Source organism: Lonchura striata, chromosome 1 (genome assembly GCF_046129695.1).
Source record: "Lonchura striata isolate bLonStr1 chromosome 1, bLonStr1.mat, whole genome shotgun sequence".
Lineage (NCBI taxonomy): Eukaryota > Metazoa > Chordata > Aves > Passeriformes > Estrildidae > Lonchura > Lonchura striata.
Window position 1 is genome coordinate 136,256,138 of NC_134603.1, and position 15,958 is coordinate 136,272,095.

A 15,958-nucleotide genomic window follows, 5' to 3' on the forward strand; every position below is an offset into this window, starting at 1 on the left:
GTTTTCTGCCTAAAGAAAAAAAAAAAATCACTTGAAAAATTGGCAGAAGTACCAGTTTCTTCAAATGACAAAGTTCTCTTCCCCAAACTGAGTCTGGCAATTGGCAGCTCTCTACAAAGACATTTTTTTTTCTCTCTCCCCTCCCCTATTCCTTGATTTCAAAATAACCTTCAAAGCAAAAAGAGCAGTCCACAGCACCATAAAAACAAGAAAAAGAAACTGATTAAAATGTTGCTTGAACAGAATGCTTTGCACTTTAACTAATTTGCATCAGATAAAATGCTACCCATTCTTACAGAAGAAATCACCATATTACAGGAAAGTGGACACATACATTTCTCAAGGAATTTCCTATTCAGAAGTCCTACTGAAGAAACTAAACAACAATACAAATGAAGAGCTTTATTAAAATCACTTGGAATATCCTATGAAATTTAATATAATATAAGTGCAAATTAACAGGATGTGACACATGTGAAGAGAGGACATTAATATACATATAAATAGAAAAGCTAAAATATGTTTGATGGTGATATATTAAATGGCTGTATAAATGTGACCACACTTAGGAGCATATGTAATTTTGTTTCCCTCTAGCAGTATCTTCTAAAGCATTATACATAGTAAATTGCATTTAATTCTAATCCCTGCTTTCTTATATGTAATAAGAGATGTGTAGAAATATTGTAGACACAAGCAAAAACAATGCAACAGATGCAAACAGAGGCAGAAGCCAGGCACTTATTTGTTTTTGGCTGCCAGAGGTTTACGGCTGATCTTCTTTGACTTGTCATTGTTCTTCTTTGGAGGTTCAGGGTTTGCCTGCATGTGTCTCCCATAAAGACTGTAAGGAAAGGAGAAAAAAAAAAATGTTATACAACCACTAAACACCGACTTTTACTCTGCAGCACATTAAACAAATCATCTAGTTACTAGGAAAAAAAAGGTCTTTATCTCAACACACTGAATTTTCTATTAGCTCTCAAGTTGCAGTCATTAACATTTGGTTTTTGTGACTTTTCAGGGGAGTAACATCAGGGAAGAGCAGGCTTTTGGAGCAGTGAAGGAACAATCAGTTTTGCCTTCAGAAACTAGCAACCTTTATTCTGCAGTTATGGGATTAAGGCTCAGAAGGCTGCAAGGATGTGTATTCAAGTAGACAATGACAAAAATTGGGTTGAACTGGAGAGATAGAGTGCCTGCTTAGAGCAAAGTGAACATCATCCCTAACCAGAAAACCCAGGGGCTTGATAATGTGACAGAGAGCAATGGTGTCACAGCTGCCTTTGCTGCTCACACATGATTGATAGCACTGGGACAGATACCAACACATCAATGCCACATTAGTAAGTACCACTGATTAAATGTTGACAAAGTATCCTACAATTAAGATGGCTAGCATTCACTGTGAAGCTAAATGGACTACATGGCTGAAAGGATCTTGCTAAATATCACACAGTAATTAATAGATAATTTATGAGTAATCGTGATTAGAATAAATTAAAAACCTACCCAAAATAAACACAGCTCAAACTTAACTTCACTTATTGACATAAAGTGCTTTTTGAAGATGCATTTTGTGGATTTTGGTTGGGATAATTTTCTTCATAGAGGCTGGTATGGGGCTGTGGTTAGGATTTGCACTGAAAATAGTGTTGATAATATAGGGATATTTAAGTTATTGCTGAGCAGGGCTTGCACAGACCAAAGGCCTTTTCTGCTCCTCACCCCACCACTGAGGGGACTGGGAGTGTACAAGTTGTTGGGAAGAGATGCAGCCAGGACAGATGACCCCAACTGACTCAAGGCATATCCCAGACCATACCACATCCTGCTCATCATAGAAAGCTGGGAGAAGAAGGGGGGGATGTTTGGACTGATGATATTTGCCCTCCCAAATCACAGTTACATATGATCTTGGAGGTCTTTTCCAACCTTTGTGATTCTGTGACTCTATTCTATTTACTATTCTAATTCTATGTTAGAAGACTAAAAGCTACCACCTGATTTGAGCTTTATGTCTGGAAGATACTTCAACCCTGGCATTCCTGGACTGTGGAATGGGATTAAAGCTTCTTGCAGGGTGGGGTGGGGAGGCAGTGCTTGCTTTCACCTTCTCAGCAGATGAAGTTTTACATCATGCTGCTAAGCAGGCTGCTGTCAAGGAGTACTGTAGCCAAACAGCCTTGTTCAAGGAAAACACAACTGTAAACTATGACATTACTTCACCTTACTGAAATTTTATGTGTGCCATCACCTATTGTCAACAAGGGATCAGGTGGCATTTCCTGATGAAAGCAGCGAGCCCTGACCCTCTGCAATAACTACATGCTTCATATTAGCTACAGTACACATATTTTTCTTTTATTTCTGAAGAGATAGAGCTCCAGCAGCACAAGGCTGTATTTTATACAAGTACACAGTATGTGTATTAATCAAATATACATCCTAAATAACTCCTGTTTTGGAAGGTGTTAAGTTAGTTGAGCAAGGGAGTTTATGGAAGGAGATGGTTCAGTATTATGAAAAGCTATCACAGTAGAAGAGCACAGAAGTGACATTCAAGGAGATTGTCCCATCAGAAACTGACTCAGGATAGAAGTCAGGGAACAAGCAGCACCTTGTTCTATATTATATGCAGTGCAGCATCTGAACCACTTTCAGCAGTAATTTTGTAACTCTCAGAAGGCAGCACTAGTTAGACAAATACAAAATTAACCTTTGAGCTGGTTTTTGGCTTTTTAAAAGTCCCTATTTGGGACTTTAGGCACTGATTAACAGAGAATCCAGTGATTCACTGTATCTGAGCACAAAAATCCTTTGTGGATAGGAGCAGAAGTTCCCTGTCACTGTCCTGTATTCCACATCCTGCTGCCCCCAGTCGCCTTGCACTGTTAATGCCAATCCAAAGAGGACTGAGACAGTTTAAGTGGTTGTCAAGTGTTACATACCCTCCTTTACCTCAAGTTAGTTTAAGCTCTCCCTTTCTGCTTTGGAAACTTTATGTAAGTTTCCCTCTCAGGTGCTCCCTCTGGCATTCATTCTGCTTCTCATTTCCTCCTTTCTCAGAGCAAATGTTCAAGCATGTGGACTGTTAAGACCTCAGATTAGTGAACTTTCCTGAAGAAAAAGGGTGTGGTGAGAATTCTACTGACTACACAGATGATTTTGAAACACAGAAAACCTGAATACTGACAACTTTGAATGAACTTCAGAGTTCTAGTAAAGTCCACTTGGGCAGTCTGGTAAAGTCTACTTGGGTAAAGTCTATTTGACCTTTTGACTATGAAAAGAGGTCCAGAAATCACAGTGTGCATTAAGCAGTAAAAATACTAACTGACCCATTGATATTTTTGGTATTTTTTTGATACTTGCTCCTTACAATATTCAATGCTATTGGTGTCCCAGCAATTCCCTTTGTCCCATGCAAATACTACATTAGTAGCAATAGATGTACATGAGTTGAAAGCATCTGCAGCACTTTCATATTCTTTTTACCTATTTCCATGTCCAACCACTTCGATCAGCATGAGCACCAAAGTTTCATCCAGCAAATTACTGGGTTTGAAATAAGAAAATCAAATATATCTACTTAGGTTCCTTGGCAAAATGAGAGGAGTTTCCATGCACATGGCTTTCCCAACTGAAGATGAGTGCTTTAAAATCTTTCATGGGGTCTGCTAGTCAAAGAGCAAGGATCAGAGGTATTTAGATACAAGCCTTCACACACAGGGTCTCTCTTCTGTCTGCACACATCAGATATGAGGAGACATATGGTGTCACAACAATATTTAAATACAATAATGACTGTGATAATGCCTCTGGGAGAGAATTTGCCTTCTGTTACACTAGGGAAAAGAGAATTCAAAATTCTCAATGAACTCCTGGTACAACAACAAACACCATTTTTATAACTCCCAGGGGAAAAAAGCTGCAGGGGAATAAAAAAGGCAAAATGAAAACACTAATGGAGCTTATCTGCACAGAGAAGCAATTATCTGACTTCCAAAAGAACCTGTAACACTTTAGTTTTAGAAGATGTGAAGTTTGCCTAAAGTCTTTAATAATTTCAGTACTTACTGGAAAGACACAGAAACAGCTGTAGCCAAGCTGTACAAACTAGGCACATGCTCTTGTTCTGCATGAACACAGAGTCAGATGTGTTAGGCAGAGACACTTGCACATCATCCTGGGCAGCAGAGGTCAGCTGAAGACATGCACACAGACAGTTCTGCTGCTCAGCTGACAGATGGTGATGAGCTAGAGGATGGCACCTTGACATAGCTGTGTGCATGACTAGACCCTTAGCCAAGGCACACTGTCTCCGTAAACACACAAAAGAATTTTGACACAGATTGTGGCTATGGTTTCAAGGCAGATTTGTGAGTTAAGTGCTGATAACACATTCATGGCAGTACCTTCTCACTAGATATTTTGAAACTTCATCTGTTCACAGCGCTGGTATAGCTCTGAGCAGGACACTACACACAGCTTCAAGGCCAAAACCTCTGCCGAAGGACAAAATCTGGAGGGCAAACAAATATTTGTGATGTTTGCAGTTTGCTAACAGTCAGAGGTGGTTACTATAACCACAGCTCACAAACTGCAAAATCTCTGTAGACTTAGCAGCTACAGTATTGTAGGCAGACTTCTCATTACATAAAAATTACAGGATTACATGCAGGATTGAAAGTGCAGAAAGAGACTCTGAGAAGCTTTCTTTCCCTGTATATATTTTTAAAAGTCTCTTTCATGAAAAAAATGTTTATTTGCATGCAGATGTAAACATAAAGAAAATTCCTCAATTCTCCACCTGCTCCACTGGAAGTAACAAATGAGAGCAGCATGGCTGCTGCAGCAGCAAAACGAACAACATCAAGTGAGAAAGATGCTCATTAAACTTCATCATTCTGTCTACTTTAATGATGCTTTTAGTTAATAAAAATTCCCTAAAGTAGTTGCAAGGATATTAGGCAAGGTCTCTGGTTATGTATCAGGGGTCTAAGCTGTCACTAGCAAGCATGCAGTTCAGGAGAGGCATTCCCAAGAGGAGAGAGTGAATACAGCTTTCTTGTAATAAATTCAGAGAGAATCAATAACCACGGCTTGCTACATTACTTAAGCATTTAGGAAAGTAGGTGATCCTTCTAAATTAAACCACAAATTGCTAAATGTTGCAATTTACAGCATAAGATCAGGCATGGAACCTGGAAACTTGAAAGCATATAGTCTTGCTATCAAAATCTCTGAACTTAAAAACAGAACCATAGTTAAAATTCTTAAATCTATAAAGGTCAAAAGAGTCACTTTGAAAAACAAATTCAGCACAACTACCTCATTTTTTTCTCTCTTGTACAACAAAATGCTCACTAGCCAAGGGCTAGAGAATTTGTATAAGTAAGGGAACTAGTGCAAACTGTTTGAAGCACACATTGATTTTTTTGACTTTAAGCATTTTGAAAGAGGATTTCAAGACTGAGCCACGAGAAATACACTGGTCTCCCTTTATGCCTGTGACAGATCTACAGGGTGAGTATGCAGTATAAAAAGGTTGACACTGTTAAATATGGTCCTGGAGAGATGCTACCTCCAGCTATGTACTGTAATCAGGGAAACAAAGGTGAAAACATTCCAGCTCTGCTTGATTTTTCAAAAGGTGAGGTTCAGGGTCAGTGAACTTCATATTTACTGCCCAGACCAAGCCTCAAAATGGATATTCACGGTGATCTCAACAGGACAGTTCCAAGCCCCAGCTGATGAAGCAGGAGAAGGGAAAGGCTGAATAATTGGTGGTATCACTACAAACCCAAAGCTGAAAGAAGTGCTTGCATGACTGATACATGCCTGCTACCCTGCATTAGTTACATTTTACATGCACTTAGAGCAAGGTGCTTTTGCCACACCAGTTTTTACACAGCTAATTGCTGCTCTGGTCAGTCCCCTCTGACTGGGACTGACCTTTTCTATGTGGGAGCTGCTAACATGTCATCCCCTCAAACCACATACTCTCTTTCCCAGGAAAAGGACAGATACTGGGAATTAACTGGCCAGCAATGTACCAGTGAGAGAAAACAGTGGAGGTTAAAATTACTATGCAAGTATCTTATTATATTGGTAGTTCACAAATAATGTTTTTAATCTTTGTGATGTAACTACGATCATCTCAATGAAGAGGAACACTGCATGGATAAGTGAAACCAGTATCTGTTTTCCTTACACCTGAACGGCAAACTGCAGCTTTAGGATTCTTAATAAGGAAAACCAGACATGAGTGATTCATTTTATTCAGCTAATTTTTTTGTCCTTTGTTTTCAAGTGCTCTGAGAGCAGATGGCAGCAATGTCAGTGATGTCCATCATCTGAAACTCTTGCAATTTTCTTCAGAACCACTCAGTTTTGGCCTGTCTGTGCAGCTCTCTCCTGCTCCACCATGGAGGCAGCACTGGCTGGATGAAGGGGGCAGGTGCTGGCAGTGCCCCATGCTGCAAGAGCCTCTGGGCCACTGAATCTGCAGCTCTCAAAGTGCTGTGAAACTGCTCCACTATTTTTAGGTCTGTTAACAGTGTGCCTTCCTCTATAGCCCACTGCCTCTCTGGGATGCTTCATGCTTCAGACTGCCCCAAATCTATACATGCCAGAGCCCAGCCCCGAGACACTCCCAAGTGTAACAACCTATGTTATTCTTCTGTTCCTTCTACCTGCCTCAATTATTTTCATAACCCAAAGTTCCTGCTGACTTTGCCTGTCACTATTTTCCCTAATTCCCCTTAAGTCCTGCATTTCACCTTTTAAAGAGACTTTCTGCATTACCAGAAATTCCTAATATCCTGAAATGCTTTTTTTGGGTCTTCACCCCACAGGCACTAGTTCCATCTTGGATTAGCTCTTTCTTTTTCTTAGCTACTTTCATTTTTTGGAGCACAAATTAGGTAAGAAGAGGATTCAGCACTGGTGGAGAGCTAAGGATTCTAGCCCATGTCTCCCAGTCAGTGGAGATCTGGCTAATGAAGCCAGTGGAGTAAAGTGCTTTTTGGGTGATCAAGTACAAGTGTCTGTTTAGCTGTACTGCTCTGTTAAAGATTTTCACCAGCTACAGAGGACAGTGGGTAGCTGGCTGACATGCAGACACTCATCTTTAGCTATTTTAAAATGCTAGATGGAGTCCACCCAACCACTCCCTCTATGTTCCCACTCTGCACTCTCACAAGCTGTTAGCAATCTTACATTAGAGACTCTGCTGAGTCACGCAGTCCAAAGTTGACTTACTCAGAATTCCTGCCTAAAAACACTCAAAGTCTCAACAAGCAACAAAAAGTACTCAGCCAAAACTTTCTGGAGCTCACTGTTTCAGCATCTGCGTAAAATGTGCACCCTCCAAAATAGATCCCATGTGTCTCTTACTGGCTACTTCACCATTCAGTTTTCCACAGGGCTCCCTTCTGCTGGACCCCTCTACCCCAGTCTATTTGCTGCTCTGTATACCTGAAGAAAAGAAAGACTCAACCCCTGTGGCCACATTTCCCACACTCTATCCCTACAGGTTACTGTCAGAGACAAACCCTAACCAGAGGAACCTCTGGCCTCAGCTCAAAGGTCCCAGACCTGATGTGTCAGTGAGGGGAGATTTGAGCTGAGGTAACTATGATTTACAAACACTTGCTCTACTACTGGGCTGGCCATAGATGCATAATTTTAAATCTGCCAGACACATTTGCTCTTAAAATGGTTAATTTAATCCTTGCTTCTTTGAACTCACCATCCTGCATGTTATGTGAAACTAATGTCTTTTTTCCCATAAAAGAATTCCAAGTAGGTGTTAGGTGTTTCTTTAATTAATACACAGTAATAAAAGAAAGCCTTGTCCTTATATTCTCTGAGGCTAGCAGCCTTTTGAAGCAAGTATGCTAAATGTGAAGCTTGTTAGGGAAGCACAACTGGAAGCTCATAGAAGCCTAACAAAAAAAAAAAAAAAAATGTAAAGGAAAATGTAGAGGCCAAGATTTGCAAAGCTGGCTAATGATTTTGCATACCCAGCCTGCAAGATCTTACAAGAAGCATGCTTTTGGCAGACATAATTTTGAAAGTACAAGGAACACTAACATCCAGTTTCTGAAAGACCTATCTCAGTACTCAGAAACCCCAGCACTGAAAATCTTCAGCCATGCTACAAATCCAGAGAGACATACAAAGGGGAGCCTCTGTGGAACTGTCACAAAGCAGAAAGGATAGGGCATGCTTATTCTTATATCTTTCAAAACAGACACAAACAGGAATTAAGAGTTCATCTAGAGAATTTATTATGCTGATAAAACAACCCCCAACTAGGCCAGTATAATGGAACAGCAGCCTGAGAGCATGGGGGAGAGAACAATTCACTTGTGCATGTGGACAGTACTACCAGACTACTTAAATTATGCACAATTTCTCACCTGGGACTTAGATTTTCAAGCACATTCAGGAGGGTTGATCTCCTTTCTCATGCTCCATTTTGAATGGAGCAATGAGTTGTTCAGCCTAATGTGCAAACCAGTCCCAGAATTTACTCCAAGCATGACAAAAATGCATAGGCCAGAAAATGAAGTCCTTAAGAGCAAGAACTCCCACAAATTGCAGTGGAATATTTTCCTAATGCTTTCCTACTTAGGACCAGAAAAAACAATTCCACACCAGATACAGACATCAGTTTAAACTTTGAGGGCTATGGTATCTACTAGAACAAATGGCATCCTACATCTAATTCATCAGAACACAGGAGCCACAGAAACTGCATGGCCATGCTCAGCTTCTTTGGCAGATGCCAGCACAGGTAGCTGCAGATAAAAATGCATCACTAAGAAGGGAAAAGACAACTCAAGTGAGAAAGAAGTGTGTTCTGTTTACTGAAGTGATCTCTGTCATCACAACCCTTATCTTTATATATTTGTAATTTGTGAGCATGCATTAGATAAATCAAGAGTTCCTCCATTTCCCCAAACCACATTGTTGGGACAACATTCAAGGCCACCTGCCTGGTCTCAAACCAACCCTGGACAGGCAACACACACAGTACAGAAAACATACTGGCATGCAGCACAGACATCCTCCTGGAGTCAGCTAGGCACAGTATTCTTCATTCTTATGTTATTTTAATATTGTTGTCCACGTGGAGTCCTTTGGGCTTCAGTAAAACAGTGCTCACTTCCCTTTCTGAATGCTACACTGCTGCTCAGATAAATGCCCTTACATAATCTTTATTATTGATTTATTACATGCATTTTACTGTGCACCTAATTAACATTTTAAAAAAGGAAAACAGAGGGCAAAAATAGCTAGGTGCAAGCTAAGGAACTTTTTAAAAGTTATTGTATGTCTGGCAGGTATGTATTTCTTTTCCAGTAACTAGACAAAATGTATAGAAGTGACACTGGGGAAATACTGATACAGAAAGTATCTTTTTTTTTTTTAAGCAGAATTGAAGTGTCTGAGTTAATCTCCTGCTCTGCTGCACACTGAGGATGACCAGTTACACTGGCAGTAGCATGGAGAACATTTAGGAGACTGTAATTCCCACACACAGGGTTTAATCAGCTGCCCTGCTGGGCTGGCTCACACACCTCTCCCAGGGTGTCTGCCTCTGCCATCCCAACTGGCTACAGGGCCAGCTCTCCAATAGCTCCTTAAAATAAAAATAAGGATTGAACAGTGACAAGGGACATAGTGACAAGACGGGGAACTCAACCAAACTAACCCTTCTGAATCACCACCTCTGAGACCCTCAAAGGGAAAGGAAGAAGTCCCAGTCCTGTCATGCAATCCATTTGTGTGACCCAACACAAGGAACTCTGGCAGGCTGTGTGAGCTCTGCAGACCACTGTGTAAAGGGAGCACAGGATTTACTGTGGGCTGCTTTAGACAGAGTGTTGGGATTGAACAAGAGTATTTAAGGATTATATAGGACTTATGAGTTCTTATGAGGACAGAGCAAAAGAGTGGGAGTGAGTGACCAAGGATGACAGAAGAGAACAACTGCATGGAAAAAGAGAGGATGAGGCAGGGAATAAATGAGGTCAATGGTGCAAGCAGGAAGAGGTCAGAGCAGAATTCTGTGCCAAATCACCTTGACTTTCTCCTCCCTAAACCCTGTTTCTAGCTGTTTACTGTGGGAATGTGCCCTCTGTTCTGGCAGCATGCATAAATGTCCTATCAGCATGTTCAAGTTCAAGACAGATCAGCTGGTCGGTAGCATGGACTGAGTCCAAAATACTGGAGAGACCAAGGGACTCAGCCTCCAGAAAGACTGATGAGACTAGGTCTGGGGCTTGATATTTGAAACATCAAGATTGGGGAGCCAGGTATCAGATGGATCCCTGACACAGGGTTTTCCCTGAGCATTGCAGGGGAAGGTATTGAGGAATACAGTCTGGCTGTTGCTTGTCTTTTCTGTGATTATGTGTCCATCTGTACTCCCATCGTGCTAATCTGCCCATAGCTGGGCCATGTGTACATATATATACATGTTCTGAGATTGTGGGTAGCCTTGCTACTGACAGGACAAGAGAACAGGGATATGGAGCAGTTACTCACTGCCATCAGTGAAGGAATTTACTTGGTTCCTCCAGGACACTGGATTTAGCTGCTCAGAAGCACTACCAGGAAGAAGGTGAAGAATACAGGAACTTCACTTTTTGGCAACACCATAATGAAAATGCCACTTTTTGACAGAAAGGACCATAATATATGAACATATAAAGTGCTACATCTCAGACATTCTAATTTCACTTGGCCATATGAATTGGCTTTGTTTAACTCCTGATGGACACAGTTTGCAGAAAAGCTGTTCTTGGACAGTGTTTTTGAACATGCTTTAATAGGTCAATGCAGGTCTTTCCAGTTCCTAGACACAGCCGTTTCACCTACTCCCTGGCCAGCATGGGCACAAACATGTCAATTGTATCAATCTTACAGATATCTGGTAAGTTGTGCTCTGAGAAATCAACATATGTGCAAAAGTAAAAGGTGATTCAAAGCCAATTTCAAAATCATTGTCATCATAGATGCTAAAATGCTGAAATATTGAAAGCCAAAGACTGAGTAGTTCTATATGGAAACAAAACATATCAATAAAATGGTAATAATGCCAGTAATATAACTTTACTATGGAAGGCCAAAGATGGTCACTCAGAAACCACATAATAAAATGATACAGACTATTTACCTAATTTTCTAGCCAATTTTGAACAAAGAATCACAATCTTAATATTTGCAAACTGGGTTTTAAGCAAATCTTTGGTGATATTCCATGGCTTTTACTGTGCCAACAAAGCTGTTTCAGAATCTTTTCAGGAGGGACCTGTGCTATGTGGCAGCCAATAATCTTTATGGCAACACTGCAATGAAAATGTCGCTTACTGTAATGAGCAGAGATCATAAGTTAAGCCCCCAGCTACCTTTCCATTATTTTTCATTAGAGTTTTTCTGGCTTTGCTATGCTTCAAAGTACTCAGGGAATTACTCCAAATTAGACTCACTAGTCAGCTCTTCATTACTCAGACCACACTGAAACTGAGCAATCAGCAAACTGAACCAGCTCCTGAGTAACACAAGGCAGTAACATTTGCTTGAATGTTTACCATTTATTTTTTAGTTTGTCCTCTTTCTCAAAGCTCTGTTCTGTAAAACAAACTTGCCCACAGTTGGAGGCGGTTCTAAAACAACAGGAAAATCACATAGTATTTTTTCATGCCATTAACACCTTGAGCAAAGGGTTGGGCTTCCCTTCATCAACCAGAAACAAACTGTGATATAGTCATGCTTTCTTGACAGCAGTGTTTTTCCTAGATTTGTGTTCCATAGTGCTAGATGAAGTGGGTGAGATAAGAAGTCTCAGTTACTATGTGAATCCTTACCCTTTGAAGAATCCCTAATTTATGGCAGATTTTTACATTGGCTTCCTTCCCTCTTGCAAAGCAAGAAGATGATCAACCTGCTGGAAAAGAGCAGGAACGCTGACATCAGTTAAGTTCTGATGTCATCCAATTCGCATGACTTCCCAAGTTACTTTCACTGTCTTTCAGGGCCCACAGTGTGAAAAACCTTTTGAAAGGCTTTCTTCTCCCCCACTGTCTATTAAGATGAAATGGCAATACAGCATCAGCTTGATTTTGATTTCAACAAAATCAATAGAAGTTTTCTTCTGATTTCATTGGGTTCAAGGTTTGGCCTTTAAGGTCAATTATCCATGCAAGCTAAAAGGCAAACTGCAGTTGCAGTGTGGCTTACAAACCCCAAACTATGTACAACAAGCTATGAACAACATCTAGGCTGGCTATGAACAGTGCAGTGAAAATTATGCTTTCTCATCAAGTGCTAGTAAGGCTAATGAGTCACTCTGTGACTTTTTAATGCACACACTGACCAAAATAGTTTCTTTTGCAAGGAAAGTGGGATTATGCATACTAATCTGGTTTTGCTCAACTTTCTTTTGCTGTAGGTAGGCAGCACTTAACCTAAATTGTTGGTGCTTACGAATGCTCATGAGTTAAAGGAAAAAATATGGAACTTTACTGAAAAGGACAAGAACTAGTTTACTCATCAGATATTTGCAAAAGGCACCCACAGGAACTTTCAAGCATGATGTAAAATAAACCAGTGATTTCACCTCCTTCTGGGCAAGAGGAAAAGGAACAGGCACTTGCACTTGAAAACACTTGCAGGGAATCAGTCTAAGTGCCACAGCAAGAACAAAGGCACAAAGAGTGCAACAACAGGGAGCCAAACACAATGCTGCAGTCTTGGTGGACAAACTGCAAATCACCTACTTTGCATCTTCTTTGAAACATATTGGGGAACACATTGCAGGGAGGGCAAACGTGGTCCTCGATTCTTTCTTTCTGGTTTCTCAACCAACAAGCTGTTAACACATTTTCCAAATCCCAGCCTACACACACAAGGTAGCAAATGGGCACCCCCTTACTAGTGAAAGATAAGATATTAGATCGGATATTAGGAGAAATTTCTTGACTGGAATGGTGGTCAAGCATTGGAACTGACTGCCTAAGGAAGCGGTGGAACCACCACTTCTGTAAGTATTCAAAATACATGTGGTGCTTAGAGGCATGGTTTAGTGGTAGACTAACACTGCTGTGCTCATGGTTGGCTCAATGATCTCAAAGGTCTTTTTCAACCTTTGTGATTCTGTGACTCTAATCCCAGCATTCAGCTTGTAATATGGAGCAAATTTATGAGAAATGCAGGAGTGGGAAAAGCAAAGTGACAAATGATTTGTCAACAGCTCTCTGTCACTGAGAATGCACTTCATTAGCTTGTCAATAGCAGTGTCTAGGAGACACATTTATTGACAACTTACTGCCAATTGATCCAACATCTATATAAAGCTCTTATTATGCAACGAGTTAGCTGACTCAGATGATGATGAGATCTAAAGAGAATTAATAGCTATACTAAGCCCCAAACTGCTCTAATTTCTAAACAAAATGCAACCAGAAGTGATAAAATCCCACCAATATCTCAGCAGCCAGATCATATTCACTGCTTACAGCACATCTTAGAATGAGATTCACTTTGATACACTCATTGCTGGGGTAAAAGTATGGTATGGGTATGAAGTAGAAGTCCTTATGTAAACACTGTTTTTTACTTCTCTGGCCACATGTACTTGTGGGATTACTTTTGAAACACAGGGACTCTGCATTTTCTACTCCCTCAGTGCAGCATGGAAGCACCCAGAGATGCTGTATGGCAACCAAGTGCTCTGTGTGGTTGCATGCCTCAGCCTCTCAGCAGGACAGGGTAATGCTGCAAACAGCTAATTGATCCTGCAGTGGCTTTAACAACTGTCAGTCACTTCACACCACTGGCAGCATTCCTGCAGGGCACATGCTCCCATCCTTTGCCTCACATCCTTTGCCTCGTACTACCTGTTTTATCACTTCATGATAAGGCAGTGTCAAAGACAGCAGGCATAACCTATTCTGGCATCTCCATCTGGCTTTATGTATCAGGCTTGTGCTGCTCTGGTGGATTAGTTTCAGATCCCTGTTGGCAGATCTAAGGCAGCAATAATAACCACAAATCAATCCCTCTTTAAGGCCTAAAACATCTTCTCCCTTATAGCATGCCTCATTTCTTCAGCACTCCAAAGCTGTTATATATACTAACTTTGCCTAGACACAACAGTTGTATGCAGACACTCAGGCCCTGGAGAATTTGGCACTGTGTTTTCACCTGCTTTTTTCTGGTCTATTATGACAATCAAAATGAGCAGCATCAATAGAGAGGTGATCATGTAGATGAAATATTTGAGTCCCTAGAAGTCAGAGCTGCTTGGTGCCAAAGTGAGAGCGTACACAAAAGATGGCTTGCTTCCCTTAGTCTCATCTCAGGTAATGGATTTTCCTGTACTCATCAGAGCTGTATTTCCACTGAAGCACCCAGCTACCTTCAGCTCACTGTTCAGTGCTCTAAGGTGACCAAGCGATGTTTATGGATATAGAAAAGATGCATCCTCAGCTGAACAACTGCACAGTGGACAGGTTTGTTTCTAATGGTGTTTCCAGACAGCTTCCCCCTTGATTAGCACATGCTCTAGAAAACAAGACTCAAAAAAGGGATTAATGAGGTTCAAGATCCACACTGTTGCTCCCATAGAGAGGAAACATCTGGATCCTTTCACCATGACTGTGCTTGTATTCTTCACATTGCTCTTAATTTCCTCATGTTCACCTCCTAGGATTTATCTAAAGGCAGTGGAAGTTCAAAAATGACTCAAAGACTAGGTAGCAGCTCTCTGCTTGGCTACATCTTATTACCAAAATGAGACTTTTACTACAGAATAAGTAGCTTTTGTTTGCTCCCTCTCCGTAACACCTTTACAGGGACAAAGCTGAATTCACCATGATACAGCTAGGCAGTACCCTGGATCTCAAATCACCCAGAGACACTGTGCCCAAAAAAAATAGTAAATCTGTGCCTTGGATTTTACATGAACACTGCACTTATGCTGTAAAAGATATACCTGCACAAGCAGTGAAGGCATAAACTCTTATCCTTTAAATCTTTCTGTCTTGTTATTTACAGTTTGAACTGTCTCTGAAAAGACTCCAACATCAGCTAGATCAACAATAGTTCAATATTCCTACATTCTACTTAAAACAAAACCCAGTTTTAAATAGCAAAAATGAGAGCTGCTTAAAGATTTCCTGAAATTCTTAAGATAAAATGAATCAAAGATAAACATACAAATAAATAATTTGATTCCAACACTGCATTTATACAGCTTGCAACAGCCAGAAAGACCTAGTATTTCAGGATTACCACATAAGGGCTTGAAAAATATTTTCTCCTAAAATTCTTCTGAATACTAATGTAAAGTACTTTGATCCTGATTTTTTTCAGTATTCTATTAACTTCCATTCAGTTGACTGTTTACTCCTTATAATTTTTTACTATACCCATAAAACTAGAACACTGTCCTGATGTATGGAAAATGTAGATGGTGCATATTGCTCATAGCTGCACATAATTTCAAGAACTGTTAACTACTATTTCTAGTTAATTTTTCAACTGACAAAGATGCATGCTATTGAAGAAAAATGGTAAGCTTATAAAAAACTGTATGTTTGAGTCAATCAAGTAAAGAGAATATCATCATCTTCACACAGTATGATTCTTCTACATGCTAGTGGAAGCAGAAAGTCAGAAGGATTAACTGAAGACCAAGAAAAAACGACTATCCTCTTTTTCCCTCTCCCACTATTGAACTTAGAAAAACATTCAAAAAATGAAAAAAAAATGACACTGGCAGGTTCCAGGACAGTTTAATAAACCTTGGGGAAGACCTTAGTGTTGAATTTGCCTTCCTGGTAGAACCTAAAGCACTGTTACTAAAGCAATACAATAAAGTTTATGAACTTATCTTTACTGCTGCATAATTTATCTTTGAGAAATGACACTATGGTGA

At 40.3% G+C, this 15,958-nt stretch overlaps 1 protein-coding gene across 1 annotated transcript in view; it reads right to left on the reverse strand.

Moving 5' to 3' along the window:
* Positions 1-387: 387 nt before the first annotated feature.
* The window catches only part of RSU1 (Ras suppressor protein 1), a 102,084-nt gene continuing 86,513 nt past the window's right edge, over positions 388-15,958 (reverse strand). The window contains exon 9 of the mRNA XM_021551646.2: positions 388-844. Coding sequence (XP_021407321.1) covers positions 742-844 — 103 coding nt within the window. The 3' untranslated portion in view covers positions 388-741. The remainder of the gene's footprint in view (positions 845-15,958) is intronic.